Here is an 18,783-nt window from a genome sequence, read left to right as displayed (position 1 = left end):
CAGCAGTGTGTGATTCTGGGAGAGCTGACCAAATAGCTGAATGAGTGGATGGATCGTTATAGTTTCTTTAACTTTGAAGTTTGGGATTTGTGCAATATAGACTTTGTGTTCTGAAAGGGTGTTGGGTAATTCTTATTGTGGCTGATGGCTATGTCCTGCGTTAGATTTTTGGATGAGGGACTTCTTAGTAATCCTATCACTATGCTATTGTTAGCTGTCGAAATTGCTGTAAGGGGTTTGGAAATATCCTGTCGAGAAATGACTTCTGCCAGCAGTATTTGTTTTGCTTGTAAATGGAGCCATCTAGATAGTTGTCTTCCTCTTTCAGTAAGCTTGTTATCTCAAGTGCTGGCATCCGCAGTTAGCTTCTTGTTACAATGTTTTCTTTAGGCATCAGGCTTGAATGTGGAAGGGGGTTCAGGCAGTTTTTTATTAGCCTGTCTTGGTCTTTTGGCTTTTCTGAGGCTTTTCCTTATGGCTAATATTTTATTTGGGATGGGAGGTGGGGTTTGATTTCTTCTGACAAGTCATTAAGCAAACTGTTGTTAAGTAGAGGACTACCTGTACCCTGAACCTTAAGAGCAGAATTTAAAAGCCGTATTAAGTCATTTATCAGTCAACCCCATTTTAGCCCCGTTCTAAAACGAGAGAACACTCAAACAATGAATGTCTAAAGGAGATTTTTTTTTCTTCCTCTTGCAAAAGACAGAACTAATCATCTTAATATGGCTGCAGTCCCACAAATGTCTATTATTCAAAATTAATCCGTCCGGTTCAACTGGTCTTTCTTCCCCAGTTGCCGATTCAAGGAGGCCTCTGCAAAGCTGCAGGAAAGATCTTTTTGAAGCCCTTCGCGCAGCTGCCACCGCAACCAGAAAGGACATCTACCGACCTTTCTTACAGGAAGGAAGTTTACCGGGTCTTCATTTTTTTAAGCCACAAAGCCAAAAAAAAAAAAAAAAAAAGCAGCCTGATCTGGAAGTAAGGGAGACTGTGCAAATCGTTAGAATTGAAGATCGTATTTCGGTCGGTCAAAGTTACGATTTACTCGCGTTAGAATTTAATTGGGATATAAAGGAGGGATCGGGGCTGTTGAGACACATTTAGAAGCCAACAATGAAAACACATCCTCAGCTTGGGAGCGACAAGAAAAAAAACGTCGAATAGGCGATGGCAACTCCAGGTGGCCTTTGATACAAACAGTAAATCACCGGCAGAAGCAAAATCGCTTCATTTTTCCCTTCGAAGGGACGGAAAGAGGAAGAAGAAGCCGATTCCTCTTTTCTCTGAGGAGAATAACGCGCTACTGCACGCCCCCTCCCCCCCCACCTCCTTCTACTGACCCACTTTGCCGCCAGCGGGGTGGAGGTGGGGGGCGGGGGACGGACAGACGGAGGAAGGAGGAGGAGGAGCTCCCAGCCGGATCTGTTGCGAGGCGGAACTGTTTTTTGTTTTTTTTTAATTGCCTCTCCTAAAAGTGTATCTTGCGACCCGCGGAGTAATTCGAGTAATCTGAACTTCGCCACACCGCGAGCTCTTAACCTATCGTCTCGGTTTGTTGGCGGAGGGTTACCATAAAAAAAAAAAAAAAAGGACCCTGCGAGGAGGCGGAGCGCCGACAGCGACGTCTTTTAGCCAGCCACCTCGCCGGAATAGCCGCAGAAGGCGGGTAGCCGTAGTGCGAGGAGGGTGCGTTGCGGTCTTTCTCAATCTCTCCCGCTGGAGGAGAAGGAAGGAAGGGGAAGAGAAAAAAAAAAAAAAAGAAGCGCGCGCTGCCTCGTCACCACTGACGTCGGATTTGCTCGTCCTTCCTTCCCGCCTTTCGGTCGTTCCCTCTTCCTGCGCGTGATCCTCTGTCCTGCCACGCGGAGTCTGTCGGCGAAAGGGAGGCGGAACGAGTTGCGCGCTTCTCCTCTCGCCGCCGCCCGTTCTCGGGTTTTTCGTTTTTTTTTTGTTTTGTTAATTCCACGCCACCCCCCCTTTCCCTTCACGGTCTCCTTTCCAATACTTCTCGCCCCCCCTTCTGGTAGTTCCTCTGGAGTGCCACGGCGCGCCCCACATCTTGGAAGCAGAAGCCGCCTTTCCTTCTCTACAGACTGGACGTTCTCAATATGAACGGTGTCGTTTACCCTGTGCAACTGCAGGTAAGCGAAAGGGCGGGCGAGCCAACGGCATTCTTTCCAGGCTTCGCCTAAGTCCGCGCGGTTGGGCTTTTTGTCTCCAAGGGGGTGGAGGGGGAAGGCGAAAAAAAATGTCCGTAGGTTGTGGGGTCCTGTGCAACAGAAGACCGTTGGATCTCGAAGGAGGGGACTCCGGAGCCCGCCTGGCCCCGCCGGTTAGCTTCGAGATGGGGAAGAAAAGCGAAGGGCAACTGCCGGAGCTTTTTGTAGAGTGCGGTACTAGGGTAGCGCACGTGGATTGCCTTGATATCCATAAAATGCGCAGTGGAAATGGAAAGGGGGATTCTGCGTCTAAAAGATTTCGTTATGCGTGGACTCCAAGTAAGGAATATTTATTCCTTTTTGTGTGGGGGGTGTGTGTTTCCACCTCGATTTTGTTAGTCTGATGACCCCTCCCATTCGTTCCAAGGGGGGGGGAATGTTCTTTTAACACTCGGTGCAGCTTTTTTCCGCCGAGGAGTGGAAGGAGCGGGAAAAAGAAGAGGCTTTGCTGTGTCAGTATGCCCTTAATTTCAACGTGGATGGTTGCAGTAGTGGGCGTTCCCCTAAATCGGTGGCTGACTATATATATATATATATATATATATGAGATCATGGTGTCATAAACCCTCAACAGTAGGAAGAATTTCTACTTGGATCGGGTAAAAAAAAACAAACAACCTTGTGAAACTATAAGTCGCTCCGATTTTGCAGCATTTTGAGTAGAGAGGCTTCATCAAGGTTTAATACTGTTGAGTTACCGAGATGGGATTATTATCATCCATTGCTTACATTTCTTCTCTTTCAAATCCTCAAAAGACTGCAAGGGAAAGAGGGGATATTCTTCTTTGCGGTCAAATAACATAATTTAAGATAGGAAGACCGATTTGAAAGAAAGGCGTGCTAAATTTTGGTGTTTTCAGCAAATCTGACTTGTCATCCCCCAAACAATCTTAAAATACGGGCAAGGAGCCCTGACCTTTCCCAGATGATGTACTCATCATACAGAATATTGGCCGTGTCTAAAAGCAAGCTAAGACATGTTTTTTTGGACTTGTTTTGTCTGGATTAGGGAGTATCCTTGTTTGAAAGAAAAGAAGGATTGGCAAGGATTTTTGAATTGCAATTTTAGAATTGCCAGGAAGTGGGGAAAATAAGCTATAAGGTAAAAATTGTTCATTATTTGGAAGTTGGGTAGATTTTTTTTCTTATTCTGTTTTTCCTTTGTTCGTTCTCCACGTTGCTGCATCCTGTTGCCAAGCTCATAGGATTGAAAAGCCTCTGCTCCAATATGCTTCTTGGTGGTAGAAATATGATTGGCTAGTGTGCTTTCTTTTTCAACCAATTGAAAGATGAAAGTGTATGATCGAATGTGTATGTTGCACAGCTACGGAGGAGGGAGACGAGCTTTTGTTAGTCTTCCATATCATAAAATTGTTTGGAATTACTTTAGAATATAAAAACCACATTTATAAAATAATTGTCTGTAAATTTCTTCATGCAGAATGTTCCTGAAGTATTGTATATGGTTATTTGTGGGATTTTAAGTAAGGAAAGTAGTAAATGCTCCTCTGGTCAAAATGTAAACCTCCCAGGAATATTAGCATGACATTGGCAGTATTAATTTATGTCTTGTCATTTGCTTGTCCCTGAATAGCACAATTTAATAGTTGTATTCTGTATTAAAACAAAAAAAATATATCTAGGATTCAAAATATAGGAAGGTTTTTCGCCTTTAAAATATTTGGGAAGGGCTCTACATTTAATGAGTTTGTAACTTTCCTTTTACCCTATCATTTCTGAGTCAAATATTATGCTTACATACCGTACCTGTATCACAGCCCCTCCTTGTGTTAATTGTTATTTCTGCGAGGTAGAATTAATAGGGTGAAATATTTCTGTCAGCTGAACAGAAACCAGAGTGTTGTGAGGTGGAAAGAATACATTATGAAAAAGATAAGCCTTAGTGCTGCTGTTTTGATCAACATAAACCTAGAAAAGGTTGTCATAATTATATTATGCTTATTTTGCTTACTTGAGCTAAACTTCATACATGTTGTATAGTTGAAGGGGTTCCAGGAAAGGTATGATGTACCAATATTGAAAGGCATAGTTATATGACTATACTATACAAGAAGCTGTTTTTCCAACTTCCATTACTTTTTATTTCTGTCCTCTTTAGAACAGGATTAATGCACAGTACTGTACTATTTTATCCTAGGACTGTTAATGCTTTGCTGTTTTATATAGTATCAATTCTCATCCAGGCTTTTTTTAAGAGCATTTTCTCAACATTCTGGCATTGAGAAATTGTTACTCTGTTTAGAAATATTATAATTGGTGATAGGAGTGGTTTTTTTAAAAAAATTTGCAACTTTTTTCGACTCTTCTTTGATCGTAGTTGGCCTCAGATTTGCAAATCTGTAAATAATCACATTTGGATATTTATCAATTATTTTTGAACTTGGATTGCAGCATAGCTGCATAGGCAGGCATAAAGTTACACAATTGTGTTTTTTTTTTTAATCTGAAGAGTGATTTTTTTTTAATTTCACCTGCTGTTGCAGCTATTAATAGTTGGGCGTATGTTTATGAGATGCATAAATTATGAAATATGCATGGCTTTTCAAGTGTCATAATTTGGTTATATAACTGTCTATTTAAATATTTCCATGAATTGGTACATGTCTCCTTCAAGATCATTCTCTAGTAAATCTCTCACACATTTTTAAACGTGCACAACTTTACATTAAAGTTTCTTATGCCACATATGCCCTTTCATCCAACTCAAATCAAAGTACTTTTATTAACTGTTCCCTTAAACCTCAAAGATGCTGAAAATTGTAGTACTAAATCTAGGTGGCAATAGTTGCCTTATGGATTTGAATGTTTAATTTATTGAAACTATGCCAGTAATATATGAGGGAATGTATACATGGTACAGCCTGCCTGAAATGATTGAAGTCTAAGTTTTTTTTTTTTTTTTTAATTTGATTTATATGCCGCCCTTCTCCGGAGACTCAGGGCGGCTTACAATGCTTTAAGCAATAGCCTTCATTCTTTTGTAAATTTTTATACAAAGTCAGCTTATTGCCCCCACAAACTGGGTCCTCATTTCACCTACCTTAGAAAGGATGGAAGGCTGAGTCAACCTTGAGCCTTGGAGAGATTCGAACCAGCAGAAATTGCAGGCAGCTGTGTTAATAACAGGGTGCACTAAACCCTTGTACTATCAAGTTATTGAAAAATGGTATAGAAATTGGGCGGGGGGGGGGGATTCCATCATTACAATTTGGTACATTGAAGAGGCTTGAAAATTATTGGTTTTTGTAGATTTTTATTTAGCTATCATTTCTCAACAAAGTAACTCTAAGCAACCGTATAAATACAATAAACTATAGGAAAACATAAATTTCAACTCTCTTCATTGTATTGAATTGCAATGATAGATTTTTCCCAATTTCTATAATGTTTACGTAGCAAGTGCTATGCTGTTTAATCTGACTTCTGCCCAATTTATATTACATTCTAAAATAGTATTTAGTTATAACACAGATCTAAAGATTCAGTTTTCAAATGGAGTAGGCTGTATTTTCAGCTATATCTTAGAATATATACTTAGTATGAAATTGTCCCTGGATTTCTGTTCATAAGGGAATAAAAGTATTTTTCATAGATCTGTTCTTCAAATAACATCTAGAAAATCTGAATAATACATATGGAAATTCCAAATTCATTTAATATTTGTTTTTTGTTTCAGAGTATGATGCATGACTATCACAGAAGAAATTCATGTCTATAGCTTTTAAGGACTTTGATTACATCGTTTTAAAGCCTGATAGTTTTGGAGTCAACAGTTTAGAAGTTACAGCTGCATGCATTTTTTCCAAACCAGTGTTTACCTAAGAAGGAATATAAATTGACATACCCTGTAATAGCACACAGTGGATTATTGAAGGTCTCCTAACTGCAAAATCACAGCACAAATTTAACTGGTGAGTTTATTCATGTATATGTGCTTGTAAATAGTATTTCATGTGATGTATTGTAAATATAAATCAGTATATATTTAAGTAGATAGACTTTCCCATGTTCTGATACCATAAAGCCAGAGTAAAAAAGGAAATAAATGACTACACCAGAAAAATGTAAACACCAAAACAGAATTTTAGTTCCAATTGTAAACAGCTGCATAAAGAAGTCATACTAGACAGATTCGTTGGAGGACAGTTGTCCCAATCTATGCAAAGAAGATAATTCTTACTCTTCTTTCTGACCTTGAAAGCAAACAGAGCAGCTACTTGTAACCATATGTTACACTGAAAAGTCCCTATTGCTGAGGTGGTTACTTTTTCTTGAAAAATAATCATTGAGAGAAAAAGAAGATAACATGCCGGTTTTTGTAATACTGTCATTTGTAAAGCACAAAGAAACAGTTGCAAAGCGGAACAGCTCTCATTTTTAAAATTAAAAAGCAAGCCTCTACAAAGCTGTAAGAGAGAGACATAAAAGCTTTTATTCCCCCTCAATATTGATTTCCCAGCTTGTGTTAAGGCAACTTTTATTTTCCTGAAATGAATGTTCAGTTATAATCCACTTAATTCTGAGGTTTGGATAAGTGTCCTAGGTGTTTTGTTTTGTTTTTAATTAGATATGCCTCCTAACACATATAGAGGGAGAAAGGAGAAACATTCTGGGCAAGGGGCAGAAGGAAGAACAACAGCAGCAACAAAATATTTGTCCTCCAAATTAGTCTATTTACAGTCAAGGGAAGATAGAGATCCACTTTATCTTTGTATAGGGACAGAGATTATTTCTGATATTGATATATGTTTGGCTGTGAGTTGTTCAGAGAGACAGTATTCTTTAGTTTTCCTCAGTAACTAAATGCTTTGAGTCACTTTGTAATAACTGGCACTTATTAGCATCCTTAAAATTGTAATTATTTGTCAACAATTATGTAAAAACATGCTTTTCTGTTGTCAATGTGCTTATGGCTAAGAATGCCATAAATTCTCATACCAAATATTTAATCCCATGGTACAGATTCAGTATAATATAGGAGACATCTGAAATTACAATGGGAAAGAATGGAAAAAGAATGTATCTATTTGAATTAGATACATCATATTATTAGATCTATTCGGGGGGGGGGAATCTACTGCATAATTCACTGCAATGCTTGCACACAGGTCTGAATTTTGTTATTTTCTGTATAGTTTACACCATAGTATGATGCATAATTTTAAGATGGTCTTGTGTAAAAGAACTGTGATTAGAGTAGTTTATATTAAATTTCACAAGCTATTCTTTGTTTCAGCCACAGAAACAGCAAAATGATTCCTAATGGGTATTTGATGTTTGAAGATGAAAACTTCATCGAATCATCTGTTGCCAAGTTAAATGCTTTGCGCAAAAGTGGCCAATTTTGTGATGTTAAGCTTCAGGTAATATAAATGTGTTTTATTTCATGCCTGCTGATGCTAAGTTTCTAAAATATTCATAAATATTTTAAAGAGGATATCTATTTTGATAATTTTATTTCAAATATAGATACAGGTCTTCAATTTACAGCTGGTTGCTTAGCAACCTGTTGAAGTTATGATGGACTATTTGGGAAAGGGTACTTAGGACCTGGATTTGAAACTCGGATGGTCAGGCCCATGGTCATATGAACACATTTTGGGCGCTTGACACCTGGGCTGCATTTGCAGCCATTTGCAGCATCCTGCAGTCACATGGCCACAATTTAGAACAGTTTGCCAAAAACATGAATTCACTTCCAATTTTCAGCCAAACCAGCCCATTGTGAACTGTGGGTTCACTTAATGGCCGTGACAGTTGCTTAACAACTGTTGCAAAAAAAATTGGGCCAATCACGGGACCTGATTTATGACAGTGAATGGGCAGGTTCCATTATAGTCGTGACTCAAGGACTATCTATAATAAGACATTAATAGTGGCCTTCTATTGCATACTGTGGGATCCGTTCACACTACTTTGAGGTTTCTTTTTAAGCCTCTTTTTTAGTTTTCTAATTATGATCATGATTGGTCCAAAATCAATCCTAATTAAATATTTGCATTTATGACAGAAATGTTTTAATATTTTTAAATCAACCAGAAGTAAAAGTGTTTTGCCAAGTGTTTTGGTACATCGAGTCACTCAAACTACAGGTTTATAATTTGATGAATAGTTTCTATTTCCAATTTAATAAATAATGCAGGGTTTTATTTTAATGAAGGTCTGCGGACATGAGATGCTGGCACACAGAGCAGTACTAGCTTGCTGCAGTCCTTATCTTTTTGAAATCTTCAATAATGACAGTGATTCTCATGGCGTTTCTCATGTGAAATTTGATGATCTTAATCCAGAGGCTGTTGAAGTCTTGTTAAATTATGCTTACACTGCTCAGTAAGTGATCCGTTTTTCTATATTACAAACATTTTTACTTTATACTCTGTCCAGAATAAATCTAAATAATAATTATGTCATTTTAACAGATTAAAGGCTGATAGAGAACTGGTCAAAGATGTATACTCTGCAGCTAAGAGGCTGAAGATGGAGAGAGTCAAGCAGGTATAATGAGGTTTTGGCAGGTAGCAAAACTTGAATGACTTCCCTGAGCACATTCAGGCTTAGTTAGCACTCACCATAGGAAACGTTCAGGGAATGCTACAGCTGAGACATAGACTTGGAAATCAGTAAACCATTTCAATGGTGCTGCCAAGATACACAAATATATCCATGAATGCATAAAGAATTGAGGCCAGTCATACCTTAAAATATAAATACTGAACACTTTCAAACACATGTCAAGTTAAAGTATATTCAAAATCAATTAGTTTCAATAGCTGCTGGCACACTGTTTACACTTCAGTTCCAGGGCCAGTTTCATATATTTTTGTTAACCCATTTAAGAAGCTATATTCTTGTACTCAAAAGATATACCTAAATAGATGAATTGGACACTATAATCATGATTACACAGCAACAAAACTAAAATAAAAGTCTTTAGAGCACATTGTTAAAACTTTGACAAGAAGTCTCTTTTAATCATAGAAAATCATTTAGAGAAAAAGTGGCCAAAAATAACTTAACCAAGTGGGCAAAATACTAAGATACAAAAAAGACACAATATCCCATGAGGGTTTTTTTTTAATATTGATAATAGATAAGTGAATATATTATGTCATTTTAAAAATCAAACTAACGGAATACAGAGTCAGGATCTGTGGTGAGAAAATCTAAAACAAAATGAAGTTGCAAAGTTACAATATATCATAATTGTAAACTCTTTTTGAAAAAAAAAAAGGTTTGTGGAGATTACTTGCTGTCCAGGATGAGTGTTCAAAGCTGCATCTCTTATCGGAACTTTGCAAGCAACATGAGTGATTCGCGATTACTGAACCAGATTGATGGTTACATTCAAGAGCATTTGTTGCAGATCTCTGACCAAGAAGAATTTCTCAAACTGCCACGTTTAAAGGTACTTATCTCATTTCCTCCTTCCCCTATCTGACTCAACCTTCCATCCTTCCAAGGTCGGTAAAATGAGGACCCAGATTGTTGGGGACAATATGCTGACTCTGTAAACCGCTTAGAGAAGGCTGTAAAAGAACTATGAAGCAGTATATAAGTCTTAAGTGCTATTGCTATTAACAAATGCAACAACTTACAACTGAAATTCTGGGCTCACTTCCTAAGTATCTGTTCACAGAAGGCTAAAATATGTTGTTCAAAATGTTAGAAATAGCTTGTTCTGAATGATTCAGTATAATAGCCATAGAGTACTAAGTTTCATTTGTGCTTTTTATTTTGAAATACCTTCATCAATTACTAATTGCTGTTTAGATTACAGTTGATAACTTCCTTCCCTGTTGAAAATGTAAACTCTACTTAGGTTTTCAGTATTATACAAAAATATATGTAAAAGTATAGCCTTTGAAAACTGAAGAAATCTTTATCATACCCTGTTTCCCCCAAAATAAGACATTCCCTGATAATAAGCCCAATCGGGCTTTTGAATGCATGGCAATAAAGCCAAGCGCTTAGTTCAAGGTTCAAAAAAGTATAAGACAGGGTCTTATTTTCAGGGAAACATGGTATTTATAATGTTTGTTTGGGGTTATAGGCTCTCTTAACTAGTGTGAATTTAGGGTTGTGCTTTGTAACCTCAGTGTGCTTTTCTTTTTTATTTCAGCTGGAGGTTATGCTGGAAGATAATGTTAGCTTGCCCAGCAATGGGAAGCTGTACACAAAGGTAATCAACTGGGTACAGCGCAGCATTTGGGAGAACGGAGACAGCCTTGAAGATCTGATGGAAGAGGTCAGTTTTAAGAAAAATGAGATTGGGCCATCTTTAACTGCTACATTTTTCTGAAATTAAGGATGATCCCTTCTCCTTTTTTGTTCCCTTTAAAACAAAAACTATAAAGAATTTAAATTTTACTGTAGGTATCCCTAAGCTGAGAAACTAGGGGGGTTTCAGGTGAGCTGCTTAAACTACTGTTCGAGCTGGTCTTCTGTTTTTGTCTCTGTTTTCTTTAGGAAACTTCAAATATAGCAATTATCTTCACTTTAAATTTGGGGAGGTGGTTTGAAACTTGTTTTGTTCTTAATGTATTCTTTTTACAGGTTTTACTTAAAGAGAGAAAGTAGCACAAAGGTTCTAATGGTTGTTCCTCCCCATTGATTTATCTCCCCATAGGTTTATTAACAAAACTAGGATACTCATCGCTGAAGGACCATAGAAGAAACTTCAAGTGTAATGACACGTAAAGAAGCAGCAGTTCTGCCCCAGTTCTCCTATGAAAATTCGCTGTGGGCAGAGAACGATGATGATGTTTAATGGTGTTTACTTCTTTACAGGCTATTTTAACAATTGAAAAGTTTTGTATAATTAACAAGCATAACTTCAACCATTTGGTTTAAAAATGAAATGCACTGGAGATTCACATTTCAGATTGTTTCAAAAAATTTATTTAGTTGCCATCAAGGGAAAGCCTTAATTTCCAGAGCAGTTGTTTGCTCAGAATCAAATTTCCCTTAAAGTACTAATACATTTAATCTGAGATGTAGTAGGCAACAGAAGTTCCTGAAATGAAAAATAGTTCCATTATCTTTCTTGCAATCCCTTTTATAAAACATAAGTGTTTGATTTACCTATTTCAAAACTGTGATTTGCAAAAAGAAATTTGTACAGTTTATTCTGAACGATAATGTACATTATACTGTTGTACATTTGGATGTTTATGGCACGAGTATAGAAGTCAAGAAGATTTCTTTTGAGCTGTGAAAACAAGAAGCCTTTATCCAGTGTTTGAAGACCTGTCGTCGTGAGAGAAACCTCCCTTTAAAAAAAAAAAAATGCCATTCTGCTAAATGGAGAGAAGATCAGGCTGCACTCCTGGAATCCTAATGAAGTTTCTATACAATGTACCATTAGTTAAGCAGCAATGGAGACTATAGCCAGATTGCTGTTCTGTTGTTTTGCAGGTTCAAACGTTGTACTACTCAGCTGATCACAAGCTGCTTGATGGAAATCCACTAGATGGACAGGCTGAGGTGTATGGCAGTGATGATGACCACATTCAGTTTGTGCAGGTACAAAATGCACATGGTCTGAGGTAACCTCAGGTAAAGCTGGGTAGAGTAGTACGACACAACTAAAATGTTGTGTAGTATAATGAAAATAAGACATTTCCAGGTTAGAAGACTAGGTAAATACAAACTTAAAATAATTGTGTCTTCTGGCTCATCTAGTTTTGAGCTGTTCCTTAATGCATTTAATACACACTAAATACTGTGAAACCAAGAATAGAATTAGATATTTAACTTGAGCTTCCATGAGGTTGAAAGATTTATATGGGCTGAGAAGATGAATGTGACAGAACAACAAGTCTCCCCTTTTCTCAAGAGTTCTGGAGAAAAGGAGTATTGGAGAAAATAGAACATGTTTCTGTCACAACTGGCAGTTAGGTACCAAATCGTAACATAATTTTGAAATCCTGGTGTAAACAATGGACTCACTTGAGCAAAAAGGTTTGTCGTTGCAGGAATAAATTAATGTGTTCTGGATAAATGGCAGAAAGTAGTGGGAAATTTTGTTTCATTTAATGAGATTCCTGTTTGTTTTCTGGACTTAGTAGTAAGTTGTTTTCACACTTCAATTTATTAAGTTTGAAACAAAATTCATATTAATTTTAATTGTGACTCATTTCTGAATTTACAAGAACTAGAGTGAGATGGCATTACTTTCTCAATAGCCATTTTTTAGTAAGTTTTTCACTAGCATTTAATGTTTGAAGAGAGCAAATGGTATTAATTTACGCACATTGATTTAGAAGTGAAGAGTAAAAAGGAGAAAAGGTTAGGATATTTAAACAAGCAGTCAAATAAAAAATACAAAGAAATAGAACAAATAATGAAACACAGGTTAAAGGGAAATAGGAAGCTGTATTGCAGAATAACTTTATTCTAAAAAAATAGATCCCCTAATTTTAGCTGAGAAATCCTATAGGCCAGTGATGGCGAACCTTTTCGGCACTGAGTACCCAAACTGGAACGCATGCATGCACTGGCCAGCTGGTCTTCGGGTTTCCGGTGCACATAGGTTCACCATCACGGCTATAGGCAATAAGGTGAAAATTTTATGTTGGCAAGAAAATAGCTACTGTAGATTTAAACCATTGAAAAGTAATAAAAATAATACAGAATAGATTTAAAGTAGGTAATTTACATAGTGTTAAAATAAGCAATTTAGTTAGATAGGGTTTATGTTTTGTGCTAAGCATTTGTCTTAGTGCAGTGTGTGAACCCAGTTTTGTGAGTGGTAAACCAATGGCTTGTATGATGTGTGAATACAGTTTGTAATACCTTGAATTTCGTAAAAGCTGATTTGATGTAAGGAATAAATTATTTTTTTTTGTATACATTTGAATTGTATTTTAAAATGGAGACCTGTGAAGTTGAGGATAGTAAGTGATTAAATGGAGTAGAACATTATTTTGTGGATAAACAAAGCATTAACTGTTTCATCTTGCTGCTAAAGCATTCAGCAAGTTATCTGTGTAGCTGTGCATATTGGATGAGGCTCTACAGCAATAAAAGTAGTTCTGAAGACAAAGGCAGAGCAGATTTTGCTCCCTGGCTAGGTTTCTGTAGCTGCCTTTTGATTTTGCAGAAAAGGCCACTCCGTGAGAATGATCTCAAGCAGTTAAGTAGCAGTTCTTCTGGAAGTCTCTCACCAAATGCAGCAGTGCAGAATCTTAAACACGAGTGGAAAATTGTTGCTTCAGAGAAGACCTCAAGTAAGCCAAAGTTTGTTGTTGCTGGTTTTACTTTAGATTATTTCATTCGTGTTAAATGCAGAAGTAGTGGGAGGAAGTAAACAACTGCTCACGTACATAATAGATATTCTTTTTCCTTGAATGATTTAATGATTTTTAGAATTACAACACATTTAGAGGGAAGGATGTGAAAACCTTGGTATACTGAAATTGAAATATATGTTTTGCTTTTCAGATAACACCTATCTGTGTCTTTCTGTTCTGGATGGTGTCTTTTGTGTGATTTTCCTTCATGGTCGTAGCAGTCCACAGAGTTCCCCAACTAGTACTCCACGACTGATGAAAAGTTTGAGTTTTGAGGTTCAACCAGATGATCTTATAGAAAAGGTGATGTCTCCTATGCAGTATGCTCGATCTGGATTGGGAACAGCAGAACTTAACAGCAAGCTGGTTGCTGCAGGTAATATCATAATTCTTATACCTTGGGTTGAGCAATATGTTGCCCTTCAAATCTTTTGGAACTGGAGATATGCTAGCTAACAGTAGCAAAAGTTCAAGTTCATAAAAATTTTGGAGGATCACACATCTAAGCTTTTTAAAGATAGTATTTCGCTAACCCAATAATACATCTTCTATATGTTCTTTTTACACCCAGGTGGCTATAACAGACAAGAATGTTTGCGCACTGTGGAATGCTATGATCCACGGACAGATTGCTGGACTTTCATCGCACCAATGAGGACTCCAAGAGCTCGATTCCAGATGGCAGTTCTGATGGTATGTTTTGAAGTAAATCACATGTTCATTTCCCTGCTGAAACCTGTTTAACAATTGCAATGTGTTAGATTAGGTGGAGGTAGGAGAGTAGGATTCTCTGGAGTAGGAGGGGATCAATATTGCGGGGGTGTTTTATCTTGAGATAAGCCTTTAATACTAGGCCATTATGCTATCTTAGTGGTTTTCATTATACCGATTTAAAAGCCTCTTCTCTATTAATGCACAGATTTAGAGATAATATAATTTAAAAGATCATTTCAACAACATTTATTTCCACTACCCAGGGACAGCTGTACGTTGTTGGTGGATCAAATGGACACTCCGATGATTTGAGTTGTGGGGAGATGTATGATCCCGAAATTGATGATTGGACTCCAGTTCCAGAACTGAGAACTAATCGTTGCAATGCAGGTAAATATCTATAATGCTCTATAAAGCTACTAATTTTAAAACTTGCAAACTGTAACTTCTTCTCTTTTTTTTTTCCCCCTTTGCATGAACAGGAGTATGTGCACTGAATGGAAAACTGTATATTGTTGGTGGGTCAGATCCTTATGGACAGAAGGGATTAAAAAACTGTGATGTCTTTGATCCTATAAACAAATCTTGGACAAGCTGTGCTTCGCTAAATATCCGTAAGTTCATAATCTTTTCAAGTTTTAGAGTGATTTATTTTCTCTTCTTGCAGATTTTGTTTTGCCTGTAGAAGGTGTCAGAATTTACCAATGGCAAGTTTATGCACCTGAAAATTTAACTCAGGAAGAATTATATGCTGCAAGTAAAGAAAAGCAGAATTTTCCAGAATGCCTAAGTGACACAATCTTAGACATAGAATCTTGATGATAAACCAGCTTTTTTTCTTCTTCTTTTATCTTTATAGGTAGACACCAGTCTGCTGTATGTGAACTTGGTGGGTATTTATATATCATTGGAGGAGCTGAATCGTGGAATTGCCTTAACAGTGTAGAACGTTACAATCCAGAAAACAATACTTGGACGCTAATTGCATCTATGAACGTGGCTAGGCGCGGAGCTGGTGTTGCTGTTCTTGATGGTAAGCTCATGGGTTTGGAGAAGTATGACAATTTTTTTACTTTAACAGTTGCTTAAATTTGTGAGCATACAGCACTACTTCCATATTATTTTAATCTGCCTCTATACTACAACATCAAGTTGACTATAGATACTTCAGATACACTGGCTTGTTACACAAGTAGGTATAGAGTGCACATGTATACATGCATGTACATGATTGAAAGTTGTGAAATTCAAGCTACTCGAAAACTTTCCTACTTATTGCCATTCAAAGATCTATACTTGTGACAATGGGATACATCTAAGTAGGGTTCTGTTTTCCATGTAGCAGTGGAATAAATTATAGGATAAACTATTTTGTGCATAACTGTTGCATGGAACAGAACATTTGCATTTAAGTAATCCCTGTCTTAACTCAAATGCTTTTATTTTGGGGTGACTTGTTCCATGCACTGGTGAAATATGCTGCTTTGCTCTTGGCAGAAGTGGTTTTATAGGAAATAACTGAAGATGTCAGAGATAAGTGGAGGGAATCAATGGGATATGTTGCACCTGGAAAATCAGAAGTTGATGGGAAGTATACCATAAGGGCATCAGCTGCCGTGGGGAAGGAGGAAAGATGCTAAGGAGGGGAAAATGAATCTGCAAATCAATAGATTATGCTGTACTGGGAGCAGCTTCTGGGAGAAGAGGGAAGATAGTACAAATTATCCTTGCCCATTAATATTGTGTTTAGCCCAAACCTAGAACAGTTAAAGTATTCTAAATTGACTGATCTAAAATAATTTGGCAGACAAGGAAAACCAGTTGAAGATGTTTCATAGATGACATCTACCCCCAGCTAGATTTGCAAAGATATTTCCGAGTAAATCCCCAGTGTGATGGAAATGTAACGAGCTACGGAACATATTACCACCTTTGGTGGACATGTCCAGCTGCAAAGAAGTTCTGGGCTAAAATTAAAGAATGGCTAGAGAAAATAATAGAACAACCTATGGGCGGAAAACCAGAGACATTCTTATTAGGGATATTTACAGAAAAATATACCAAGGAAATAAAATATTTGATCTTACACATTATAACAGCTGCCTGTATGGTATACGCACAAAATTGGAAAAAAGGAAATATACCAACAGAAGAAGAGTTGATAAAAAAAATCTTAGAGTGTGCCGAGATAAATTAACAAAAGAGCTTAAAGAAAAAGAGGATATGGAATATTATATAATCTGATGCAAATGGTATAAGTGACTGGAGAACAGGAATAGGAATAACGGAGAAGAAAAATAGGGGTGAAATGTAAAAAAGGAACTAATGAATATGTCAATGTATAGAAAATATAAAGTTAATAGAGGTCTTAATAAATACACTAATTAAAAGAGAGGGGACAAGAAACTGGAATAATATAAAGGGAAAAGGGAGAAAATGTAAATACTAGAAGATCATCACGAAATAGCTGTTAAGAGAGTATATATACAATATAAATGTTGTATGTCTTGTAATGTCATTTTATGTTATAATAATTAAAAATTAAAAAAAAAAATAATTTGGCAGAACTGACCTAGGTTCAAACAAAACTAATTAGTTCACTATACAATTAGTCTTCAGATATTAAGCACATATATTTGGGGGAGAGGGTGGACAATTGAAATTTTGCATTTTTGGCAGTTTACTGGGATACAAGTTCTTCAAGCTTATGTTCTTATTTGCTTCCTAGGAAAACTCTTTGTTGGTGGTGGCTTTGATGGCTCACGTGCAGTCAGCTGTGTGGAAATGTATGACCCTGCTAAGAATGAGTGGAAGATGTTGGGTAGCATGACCACACCAAGAAGCAATGCTGGTTTTGCAACAGTGAACAACACTATCTATGCAGTGGGAGGATTTGATGGCAACGAGTTTCTGAACACAGTTGAAGTGTACAATTCAGAATCCAATGAATGGAGCCCCTACACGAAAATCTACAAGTTCTAATTTCCTTAAAACTAACAGGCTTAGTGATGTAATTGTTTTAGTAGAGGTACACATGTGAATAAGGTGGGAGGGGGAAGGGTTAAAAGTTGCCATCAGCAACAAGGCTTTTGCATATTGCATACTATTAATATGCTGTACATATTTTTTTAGAATAAATGAAGGGTGTTGTATGCATTAGAATTTAATTTAGACTTAACATTAGATTCTTCTGAGATAATAAGAATGTAAGTTGATGGCATATCATTTCATGAGCATCCCCCAATGTTACGTTTTGCTGATTTGCACAAGCAAATATTTTTATTTTGGAATTGTTTCTAGTGCAAGAAAGAAACAGCAGTCTTCATTATCAGCAATTGCTTTATAGGCCTTTTTTCTTAAATAACTGGAATAATCTCATAAGCCTTATTTAAATAGCTAAACGGCTTTATTTAAAAAAAAGCTGACACACCTGCCATTTTGACTGCCTTTTATAACTTTTTATATATTAATAGAGCCAGGACTCTTATAACCTTGAAGTGACATGAGCATACAAATGTATGATGCAAAGAGACAATCTCAAAATTCATAGACTGGAGTAAGACATTTAATTTACTACCGTGAGAGCTATTAATTTTCCCCCTCTATGATGTTATATGATCTCTTTAATGCATAATTGTTTTCCATTACATCTGAATGGAGTTCCTGAACCTGAGTGTTAATACGAGTGAGGAAGCATAACTCTGAAATTCAGCCAAGATAGAGGGTGTTTTCTGTATGGTTCTTAAGCAGTTGTAACAAACGTGCAGAGTTTTAAGATGCAAAACAAAAAAGTCTGTGCTGTCTTAGAAAGGTTACCTATCTCAAAAATTATTGTATAAGTTTGTATCTTTCTACTGCAAGCTCAAAACATGCTGTAATACAAATTGTGTTTCATTTCTTTAATAATTGTTGTTTTGATTCTGATGCTGGATGGTTGGCGATGCTTGAGGTGTAATAATATCTTACTAAGTACTTCAGCATTTTAAGAACATAACAGAGCTCTGCTAAATCTTTACAGCACTTTCTCACAGTAGCCAACTAGAGTGCTTGAAGCAGGAGGTGATCTATCCTTGTCCTACTATTCTCCCTTCCCTCCTGCACCTGATGTTTGAAAGCCTGTTGCCCTAACTCAGAATTACTTCAAGATCGATAACCATTGATACATTTTGACTTCTATAAAATTGTCTAAACTACATTTATAAAACCATCCAACGTAGTGCCCTCCATTGGATTTTGAAATAGTACCTTCCACAAGTTAATTATATGCTGTGTAAAGTGACTAAACAGTACAGAGTTCTTGACTTGCGAGTGTCATTCCAGCCATAACACATAGTTATGGTGGTCACTGACCACGTTCAATTTTGCAACCTTTTTTGCTGTGGTTGATAAATGAACGTCATGGCATTAAGCAGACTCATTGTACCCAATGGCTGTTTTTTGCCAGAAATCATAAGTAAACCCAACTTGCTGCCTAACAAAAGACACAGATCACAGCAGAAACCTACAAACAGCTGTAAATGCAGGCTGGTTGCCAA

At 37.0% G+C, this 18,783-nt stretch overlaps 1 protein-coding gene across 1 annotated transcript; it reads left to right on the top strand.

Annotated features, from left to right (window-relative positions):
• The first annotated feature begins 1,656 nt into the window (after positions 1-1,656).
• Positions 1,657-18,154, top strand: IVNS1ABP (influenza virus NS1A binding protein). The gene is made up of 15 exons (XM_070940961.1): positions 1,657-2,144; positions 5,920-6,154; positions 7,480-7,606; positions 8,404-8,573; positions 8,663-8,738; positions 9,475-9,648; positions 10,363-10,488; positions 11,658-11,765; positions 13,345-13,471; positions 13,686-13,910; positions 14,106-14,227; positions 14,512-14,638; positions 14,731-14,862; positions 15,108-15,281; positions 16,977-18,154. The coding sequence occupies exons 3-15, from the start codon at positions 7,496-7,498 to the stop codon at positions 17,228-17,230; spliced, it is 1,926 nt and encodes a 641-aa protein (XP_070797062.1). The 5' UTR covers positions 1,657-2,144; positions 5,920-6,154; positions 7,480-7,495; the 3' UTR covers positions 17,231-18,154.
• The last annotated feature ends 629 nt before the right edge of the window (positions 18,155-18,783 follow it).

The sequence above is a fragment of the Pituophis catenifer genome, unplaced genomic scaffold (genome assembly GCF_029215685.1).
Source record: "Pituophis catenifer annectens isolate HBS135680 unplaced genomic scaffold, rPitCat1.0.hap2 SCAF_3, whole genome shotgun sequence".
Classification (NCBI taxonomy): domain Eukaryota; kingdom Metazoa; phylum Chordata; class Lepidosauria; order Squamata; family Colubridae; genus Pituophis; species Pituophis catenifer.
This window is presented reverse-complemented; position numbering and strand designations above follow the sequence as displayed.

What these genes read in the sequence shown, in the direction of transcription:
- IVNS1ABP (XM_070940961.1), top strand. Translation starts at nt 7,496, where the DNA reads ATGATTCCTAATGGGTATTTGATGTTTGAAGATGAAAACTTCATCGAA. An exon ending in TGCTTCAGAGAAGACCTCAA is followed by an intron (nt 13,472 to 13,685) that starts GTAAGCCAAAGT and finishes TTTGCTTTTCAG; the next exon opens with ATAACACCTATCTGTGTCTT. An exon ending in CTGTGCTTCGCTAAATATCC is followed by an intron (nt 14,863 to 15,107) that starts GTAAGTTCATAA and finishes TTATCTTTATAG; the next exon opens with GTAGACACCAGTCTGCTGTA.